The sequence below is a fragment of the Salvia miltiorrhiza genome, chromosome 5 (genome assembly GCF_028751815.1).
Source record: "Salvia miltiorrhiza cultivar Shanhuang (shh) chromosome 5, IMPLAD_Smil_shh, whole genome shotgun sequence".
NCBI lineage: Eukaryota > Viridiplantae > Streptophyta > Magnoliopsida > Lamiales > Lamiaceae > Salvia > Salvia miltiorrhiza.
Genome location: NC_080391.1, coordinates 19,127,013 through 19,136,614, shown reverse-complemented (window position 1 = coordinate 19,136,614; position 9,602 = coordinate 19,127,013). Strand labels below are relative to the sequence as shown.

The 9,602-nt window shown below is 47.3% G+C and overlaps 1 protein-coding gene across 1 annotated transcript; it reads right to left on the bottom strand.

Annotated features, from left to right (window-relative positions):
* Positions 1 to 239: 239 nt before the first annotated feature.
* LOC130986550 (uncharacterized) lies at positions 240 to 2,528 on the bottom strand. The gene is made up of 2 exons (XM_057909990.1): positions 1,580 to 2,528; positions 240 to 1,491 (listed from the first exon to the last, which is right to left on the bottom strand). The coding sequence occupies exons 1-2, from the start codon at positions 2,318 to 2,320 to the stop codon at positions 376 to 378; spliced, it is 1,857 nt and encodes a 618-aa protein (XP_057765973.1). The 5' UTR covers positions 2,321 to 2,528; the 3' UTR covers positions 240 to 375.
* Between the last annotated feature and the right edge of the window lie 7,074 nt (positions 2,529 to 9,602).

Here is a 9,602-nt window from a genome sequence, read left to right as displayed (position 1 = left end):
CGATCCTCGCCAGAGGAGTCATCACAATCCTCACCAGAGGGGTCATCAAAATTCTCGCTAGAAGGGTCAATGGAATCCTCATAGCAGAAATTAAAGCAACTCCACGGGAGGGGATCAGAGAAGCATCAACAACAATCATAACAAGTCAACTCAAATCAATAGGGGAAAGACGGAAATATAAGTCCCACCCCAACAAGCAGCGAAAACAACACAAATAACAGAGACGAAAGAAGCGGACATGGGAATGAAATTTCATTAAAGCATGCCCAAGAAGCAAAGATGTACATCAAAAACCGGCGGTAAGTGTTCAGTTGGTACAAATTAAAGAGTTACAAAATTTTCCTTTTGATAAAGTCAGGAGAAAAAGGGGGAACATCAAGAGGGAGGAACAGAAGCAGCTTGAGCGGCAGCAGAGGAGACAGGAGCAGAGGCAGATGAAATTGGGGGAGGAACACCACTGGCAGAAGCACGGCCAGAAACGGCTTTCTCTGTGAACACGGGCAACGGGCCAGTTTCCTTCACTTGAGGAAGACGAACTCCCAAGTCCAACAACTTTGCAGCCTCTTGCACATACAGATCCTCATTTTGGTACAGGTCGAACAGCTGTCCCACCGCAGCGGGGGAAGAGGCAGAGTCGGTGAAGGCAGAAGCCGCTAAGTCAGAGGGCAGGGGAGGCTCCAGGCCGAATTGGGAAAATGTTCGGGAGCTCTCGCCAGAAGGATCCCGCAGCCGGTTCACGAAGCGCGCCAAGGAAGCAGAGAATGCAGGTGCATACACGGGAGTAGAGGGCAGCGAGTCAGATCCAATCCCAAGAGAAAAATAGGGAATGGCTTTCTCTAGTACTGGGTACCACCACTCTGGCTTCTCTGGAGAACGCGCAGGGATCCCCATCCGCTTATTTATCTCCTCATCCTGGAGATTATCCATCAGGGCTCTGAAATTCAAAGTGGCAAGTTGCTCTGGGGTGGCCCCCGCCATCTCCAATGCCTTGGAAGCTGTTTGCTCTATCACATAAGCAAAGAGGGGTCCAAAATCCTCCAAGTATTCGGGAGTCTTTTTGAAAGCCTCCAGAGTGCCTTCCAGCATCAACCCCAAGAAATGTTGACCTCGCGGAGACAAGAAATACTCCAGGCGTTGATCTCGAGCCCCCAGGACGAACGCGCGGTTCTGAGCTTCCACAAGTATCCTTTTCCAGCCCCGCCTGGCTTCCTCGTAGTCTCTTTCATAACCAGCTTTGAACCTGGCCAGGCATTCATGGCCCTCTTTTGTGGCCCTCGACAATTCGGAGGCCAAGGACGCTCTCTCCACCTCCACCTGAGCTAATTGAGCTTTCAACTCAACAACCTCCGCCTCAGCCTTGCTCAAGCGCTCCACAACTCCAGCAACAACATCATCGCGCTTGGCGACCTCTACCTGCTCTTTTTCTCTTTCCTTCTCTGCCATATCATAGTCATGGATGCACTTAACGGCACCCCATAACCGTGACTCTACCTGCAAGCAAACAGAAGGGGGCCCAACAGAACAATAGAAAGGTTAGTAACTCGAATTTTTTATGGCAAAGATATAATATGCAGGGTACCTGAAGAGCCAGCTGGCATAGCTGAGTAGCCAGAGACGCCCGAGACAAATTCTCCACTTTCTCCTGGTCCTCCGAGTGGACACGAGCTAGCAGCGCATTAACTAATTCCTTACCCGATAAACTCGAAATGGGCCCAGGAACAAGATCCTCTGATTCAGCAGCCGAGGACACCACAGCTTTGCCCTTACCCTTTCCACCGGCAGAGGGGAGAACCTTGGAACCACCAGCTGACTTCTTCGCTGGCCCTTTGCCCTTGTCCCCAGCAGGAGGGAGAACCTTCACACCACCAGCAGACCTCCTCGCTGGCTCTGAGGACTTGCCAGCCTTTTTTAGGCCCTCCTGTCTCTCCTTCTCACCCACAGAGATCAGGGAACCTCTCTTCCTCTTCTTCGTAAGATCGGCAAGGGTGGCATCGGGAGCCGAATCAGGTGAAGGAACCTCATCGATAATATCCACGACTTGGATATCCTCTTCACGGGTGCCAGCGGCATCACCAGCACTGGAGTGCCTACCTCTGTGAACAAGAGCCCCCGCATCAACTTCTTCCGCATCAAAAGGGCGCGAGGCTTCCACATTCCCCTCTGGGATTTCAACTACAGGGGGAATGGGGATCAGTTCGGACCCAGCAGGCCGCTCCGAGGGACTTGTTCCGGAAGCAGAACCGCTTGGGCCATGTGCTCCGCTGCCAGCAAGAGAAGGGGTGTCAGGCAAATTGTCCCCACATTTCGATCTCCAAGACATATCTGCAAACCAAAACTTCACATCATTAAAAGCAGGGTAACAAAAGCTAATGTGTTTTCTAATGTATATTTTTTACCTATTGATCTCTCTGGATACAGGGGAAACAGACCATTATATGCCAGAGAGGAATTGTTCTCGGCCAGGTACCTACAGTCTAGAGGCTGGGCCTTATTCATAGCATTAAGGTGAGCTATAATATTCTGGTCACGGGTAGAAGGGACTTCGGAAGAGGCTGGTTTATAAGTAGTGCGACTTGTATGCCATTTCAGCTCCGAAGCACCATAATCGCGCCAGTTGCCGAGAAGGGTGCGCACATAACAATAATATTCCAGGAAGCCCTTATCCAAGGAATTCAGGGAGGAAAGAAAAGTAGTAGGATATTTAGGGTGAGAGGCAAAACTATACAAGGGACTGCCTTGCATGCGAAGGGTCTGGGTCTGACAAAATAGCTTGGCGGTGTCCCCAACACCGTTAGCCCGGCACAAAACATGGAAGGCATATAACCTCCGGATAGCAGAAGGAGCGACTTGAAAAAAGGAGATGTGAAAGTAATTACAAACGTCAATCAGCAAGGTAGGGGGAGGGAGCCTTAAACCAGCCTCTATCTGGGCTTTCCAAACAACTATCAACTTGTGATGGTGAAGGCTCTCGGGAGGCGTTGAATCCTTAGAGAAGGTCTCGAACTTCAAACCTGCAGGATGCCTATATTTGCTTTTCAATTTTGCCACCTCCGCGACACCAAGGCGGGATGGAGGAACACTTTTGGGGGGTTGGCGGGGCTTTTTCCCTTTTTTCTTAGGTGGAGAAGGAGGGGGTGCAGTTTGAGATTCGTCAGAAACAGAGGGGGAAGGAAGATTTTCAAGATCTTGCCGCGATGGGGAGGAAGATGAAGGGTCTCGGGCAGAAGGAGAGGGCGAGCGAGAGGGTTGAGGGGCGGAGGTGCAGGCCATGATGGGAGATGCCAACCCTAGGGTTTCTAGCACGCTCAATCAGAGCACCAACAGTTATACCACTACACTACGATTAAACACAAAATTGCAGTGAAGAGGATACGCGAGTTACCTAGACCAGAGAAAGATGGACGGTAAAACCTGGAGCGGAAGGGTCGTGGGAGAATGCCGGAACAGTGAGGAAATCGCCGGAAAATGCAGAAAATTCGCTCGGAAAACTTGGAGAAGAAGAATAGTGAAAAAAGGGGAGTTCGAATCGGCTAAGTAAGATTGTACGCGGGTAACCACCAGCACGCGGGATGAACGGCACGTGGCATACGGAAGAAATCAACGGATGAGAATTTCTACGGAAAGGCGAAAGGACGCAAAGGTTAAAAAGTAACCTCGGGGTACGGGAAAAATACTGTAGACTGGACAGACATTTAATGCGGATGACGTCATCCACGCGGGCGAGTCCTCTGACTAGTTGCACCTCTCCAGAGTGAACTAGCCAGACCAGGGGGCGGGAGTAACAAAAACGCCAGAGAACAACTTACAGGGCTTCTTTTTATTCTCTCATAATGTCAAAATGCTTATGTCTTTATGATTTACAGGGGTCAAGGAAAACAACAAAGTGTTAATGCTGATTACACACCACTGGTCGAACACGAAGAATACCCGGTTCAACCAGACTAGAGGGGGGAGTGGTTGGTGAGGAGCAATATATGCAGAGTAGGGAGAGAGTACAAATCAGAGGAATCACTCCCGTCAGAGGAGCCGTATGGGTCAGAAGAACCATTTTTACCAGAAGGATTTCATCCATCAGAGGAATGACTCTAGCCAGAGGAGTCATCCGCACCAGAGAAGTCATTTTTGACAGAGGAGCCCTCTTCTCCAGAGGAGTCATCCGCACCAGAGAAGTCATTATCGCCAGAGGAGACGCCTTTATCAGAGACGACGTGTTTACCAGAGGAGTCCTTCATGCCAGAGATGTCAACATCACCAGAGAAGACGCCTTCGCCAGAGAAGACATTTCCATCAGAGGAGCCAATAAACGCGCGGGAAGGTCTCCCGCGTATTATCGGAATTACCATTGTACCCTTCCATCACGCATGACGCATGCACCGAAGATGTTTTTACTATTTTACCCCTCTGCTTGTAAATCTATAAATAGGGCCCAAGCTCGTGTATTATTTTTTACGCTATCTCACATTTTCAAATACAACTGATATTTTCTCCTTTCGTGCAAGATTTCCGATTGTTCTTTACTCCGTCTTCTTCCAGTCATTACACTAGGTATAGTTCACGATTTTTCTCCATAGTTTTAGGTGTTGGTTTCATTAAACACCATAGAGTATACTTTAAGTATCTCAAAACTCTCTCAAGTGCTTTCCAATGTTCCCTACTTGGATTGCTTGTGTAGCGACTCAATTTGTTCACCGGGCATGCAAGATCAGGTCGAGTGCAATTTGTAATATACATAAGGCACCCAATGATTCTTGCATATTCTTCCTGTGCGATAGGTTCACCCATGTTCTTCTTCATGTGAACGTTGAGTTCTAATGGGGTTTTTACAGGCGATTTGTCAAACGCATTAAACCTTTTGAGCACTTTCTCAATGTAATGAGATTGTGTCAAAGTTATTCCATCAGTGGTCCTGAGAATTTTCATTCCAAGGATCACGTCAGCTAACCTCATGTCTTTCATGTCAAAATTCCTTTTTAACATGTTCTTTGTATCTACAATGATACGATTATTGCTTCCCATAATCAACATGTCGTCTACATAGAGACACACCATAACGTACCCATTACTAGTGCTCTTGATGTAGACACATTTGTCACATGCGTTGATTTTGAAGCCATTTGACAACATGACATTGTCAAATTTCAAGTGCCATTGCAGCGGCGCTTGTTTTAGTCCATAAAGAGACTTTACTAGTTTGCATACCTTTTTCTCTTGTCCAGGTACTACAAACCCTTCAGGTTGCTCCATATAGACTTCTTCTTCCAGATCACCATTTAAGAACGCAGTTTTGACATCCATTTGATGAATCTCAAGATTGTGCAGAGCAGCAATCGCGAGAAGCACTCAAATGGATGTAATCCTCGTCACTGGTGAATAGGTATCGAAAAAATCGTACCCCTCACGTTGCTTAAATCCTTTAACGACTAAGCGCGCCTTATACTTGTCTATTGATCCATCAGCTTTATATTTCCTTTTTAGGATCCATTTACATCCTAAAGGTTTACAACCTTCAGGTAAATCAACCAACACCCAAGTGTGGTTTTGCATGATTGAATCAATTTCACTCTGGACTGCTTCCCTCCAGAGTAGTCCGTCTGGTCTAGAGAACGCCACTTTGATAGATGAAGGTTCTTCATCTAGAATGAAGGCGATATATTCTGGACCAAAGTCCTTGGCTATCCTGCCTCGTTTACTACGTCTTGGTTCTGACACTTCAAGGTCAGAGCCTGGTCGCTTTCGCGATTCGGGCACTGTTTCAACAGGTTCAAAACTAGTAGCTTCTTCTCTAGTATTGTCGCTTGTACTAGCTTCTTCTTTTCCCTTGTCTTTACAAGGAAATATATTCTCAAAGTAGACAGCGTTATTTGATTCCATCGTCATTCCTACAGTCATTGTTGGAATGTCTGATTTGTGAACCAAAAAACGATGTGCATTGCTGTTTAGTGCATACCCAATAAAGATACAATCAATTGTTTTAGGACCGATTGTGACTTGTTTGGGTGGAGGCACTTGTACCTTGGCTAAACACCCCCACACTTTAAGGTATTTGTATGAGGGCTTTCTGCCTTTCCACAACTCATAGGGAGTGACGTCCCTTCCCTTGAGTGGTATTTTATTGAGGATATAGTTGGCTGATAGAACAGCCTCCCCCCCACATGTTTTGGGGTAACCCAGAACTAATCAACATGGCATTCATCATCTCCTTAAGAGTTCGATTTTTGCGTTCAGCAACACCATTAGATTGAGGTGAATATGGAGCAGTTGTTTGATGTATTATACCACTAGCGTTGCATAATTCCTCAAACGGAGCAACATATTCTCCTCCTCTATCACTTCGAACCATCTTAATTCGACTACCAAGTTGATTCTCGGCTTCTATTTTGAAGTTCTTGAAAGCTTCAATAGCCTCATCTTTACTTCTTAGAAGATATAGATAGCAATACCTTGTGCAGTCATCAATAAAAGTGATAAAGTACTTTTTACCACCTCGAGTTTGCACAAACTTTAGATCACACACGTCGGTGTGGATTAGTTCTAAAGGTTTAGTACTCCTTTCAACAGAATGAAACGGAGACTTTGTCATTTTTGCTTCAACACAAATTTGACATTTGTTTTGAGTGTTAAACTCGTTTATTTTTAGTAAATCCATATTTACTAATCTTTTTATTGCATTTAGATTAACATGTTCTAATCTACAATGCCATAAATCACAACACTCAACCAGGTAAGAGGAAGTAGTAGCATTTTCATTGATAGGTTTGCCAGTTACACGCTTGACAGGCTGAACATTAAGCTTGAAAAGCCCATTGGTGAGAAAACCCCTACCAAGGTACTTTCCAAACTTGGTTACAACAATTTTCTCAGACTCAAACACTAGTCTAAAGCCCTTATTAACTAGTATGGACCCCGAGATGAGATTCTTGCGGATGTCCGGGACATGCAGCACATCCTTCAAGGTTATCTCCGTGCCGGATGAAAGCTTGAGCACCACATCACCCATTCCGGCAACTTCCGACGACGCTTGGTTACCCATGCTTAGCTTCCTCCCTTCAACAGCTTTGTAGGTAGAGAAGCGCCTCTTGTCGGAGCACACGTGCACGGTTGCGCCCGTGTCAATGAACCAAGCACCTTGGTTCTCAACAAGGTTGACTTCCTCGGTGATAACCGCTGCTAAGTCATCCTTGTTCCAATCGTCGAAGTCCTTCTCGACGACGTTGGCATCTTGCTTCGCCTTCTTCTTCTTGGGCTTGCGACAGTCTTTCGTCAAGTGGCCCGATTTGCCACAGTTGTAGCAATCCCCTTCGAACTTGCGGGCAGGAGCTTTGCCTTTGCCTTTGCCTTTGTCCTTGGGATTAGGACGCCCACGTTTGTTGGAGTTGGATGGGCCACCACGCTCCAACAAGTTAGCTTTGGCCTCAACTTGGCCCTTCTCCTTGCCATCGATCCTCCTTTTCTCGCATTCGATGCAAAGCCTCACGATCAAGTTCTCAAACGTCATCCCCTTTCGTTTGTGTTTGAGGTAGGTCTTGAAATCCTTCCAACTTGGGGGCAACTTGTCAATCACCGCCACCACGGTGAATGAGTCGGAGACCACATGTCCCTCGGCGAGTACGTCGTGCAAGATAAGTTGGAACTCTTGCACTTGGTCGATGACGGGTCTCGAGTCCACCATCTTGTACTCCATGTACCTGGTTACACAAGTATTCTTAGTGCTAGCATCATTTAGCTTATACTTTTTGTCTAGTGCCTCCCACAACACTTTGGAGGTCTTTACATCAACATACACTTTGTACAAACTATCCCCTAGACCACCTAGAAGGAAATTTTTACAAAGGAAATCACCATTATGCCACGCATCATAGGCTGCACGAACAGTGAAGCTCGTCTCGTTCTCCGCCGGTGTGGGCGGTTCGTTGTCCGTCAAGTATCCCGCATACCCCAACGTCGTGAGGTAGAAGAACATCTTTTGACGCCAACTCTTGTAGTCGGAGCCACAGAACTTCGGTGGCTTGTCGGCGGTTGCGTTCGCCCTTGGGGGTTGGGTTGGTACCGACCCCGCCATGTGGCCATAGCCCATCATGTTGGTCCCGAAGGCCCCAACGTTTTGTCCAAAAGTGGACCCCACGGAACCACTCGAAGTGGAACCAATCGTTGATCCAAACGAGGTTTGGCCAACCGTTCCTTGCGTGGAACTTTCTCCTCCAAAAGTTGTTTGGTTAGCACCAAACATGAACGGAAGCGGTGTTGGACCACCACTGAAGGTGGAGGCAGCAGCGGCAGAGGTGGCGGGTGCCACGGTTGATGCGGCCGCGGCGGAGGCGGCGGCGCCAGAGGCAGCGGCAACGGCGTTGGCAGCCTCAGTGGAGTTCGCAGGACCGGTCGACATCTCCAGCAAAGGTATTTAGGTTTCGAAAATCTTAAGTTCAATTATGATGAGGACTGAAATATGCACCAGCGCTGTGCTAAACATAACGGGAATATTTCTAGTTATGACTATTATTATTATTACTGTTATTGTGGTTATTTCTGATATTTGATACAGGATTGCCCTGACTTTCGGCTTGGCTCAGCTCGGCTCCGCTTTCCAGCTCTGATGGCTCAATTTCAAGATGTAGATTAGAATAACGGGGCTTGGGCTTAATTCATTGGGCTAATGGGCTTTAAGGGTCTAATGGGCCTAAGGGCCTTAGGTTTATGTTCATGCTTATAAATAGGGCCTTGATGTATAGATTAGGAGGATAGTCATTTTTCTAGCCTACAACTTGTAAACTGTAAAAACACTCTCTCGATTATAGTGAAAAACCCCAAAACCCCCGTGGACGTAGATCTTCTCGACCGAACCACGTAAATCCGGTGTCGTTTACTGCGTTCTAGTTTAGGTGTTGATTTCTCATTTCACCAACTGGCGCCGTCTGTGGGAAAAGATCGGAGCTACGTCGTGAGTTCCCATCACCGATTACAAAAAAAAATTCAAAAGTTACTGTTCATTACTGTTCATGGGAAGAAGAGAAAAATTTTCAGATCTCGATTTTCAAAGCCGGAGCATTAGCATTTCCTTGGTCGGTCTCTCTCCCCCAGAGCCAAATTGGATCGGCTACCACCATCTCGAATTCCGGCCAGCGCCGTTGCGAGGGAATCCGACCGCCACTCTCTCTCTCCCAGATCCAGATCAGATTCCTATTCTCTTTCTTTCTCTTCAATTTCCAGCGTATGGCTGGCTCTGCTTTCGGCGTCCCAGATCTCCACCGCAGCAGCCCCAAAACCTTCGGCATAAAGGGGGGAAATCTGGTTCCAAATCCCATGGCTACAGCTCCAGTCGGGGTTTTCGAGATTCCGGCGAGGGAGGGGAAGGTCCCAAAAAATCCCCAACTCACGATTCAGGGATCGCCTCCACCGTCACATCGAAGTCACAGCTACCCTGGTGAATCCGCCGACACACCGTCTCGCGCTACACGGCCGTCAAGGGCATGACTCACCGGATCTCCCAAATTCACGGCTAAGCCCTCAATTTTTTTATCTCTTTCTCAATAATTGTATATGAATTTCTTGTTTCCTTACAACTGGAGACATCTAACTAACAGATATTTTTCCTTCTTGGCGATGTC

Coding starts and splice junctions, on each gene's coding strand:
- LOC130986550 (XM_057909990.1), bottom strand. CDS start 2,320: ATGTCTTGGAGATCGAAATGTGGGGACAATTTGCCTGACACCCCTTCT. Junction 1,492..1,579: donor TATGCCAGCTGGCTCTTCAG/GTACCCTGCATA, acceptor GTTTGCTTGCAG/GTAGAGTCACGGTTATGGGG.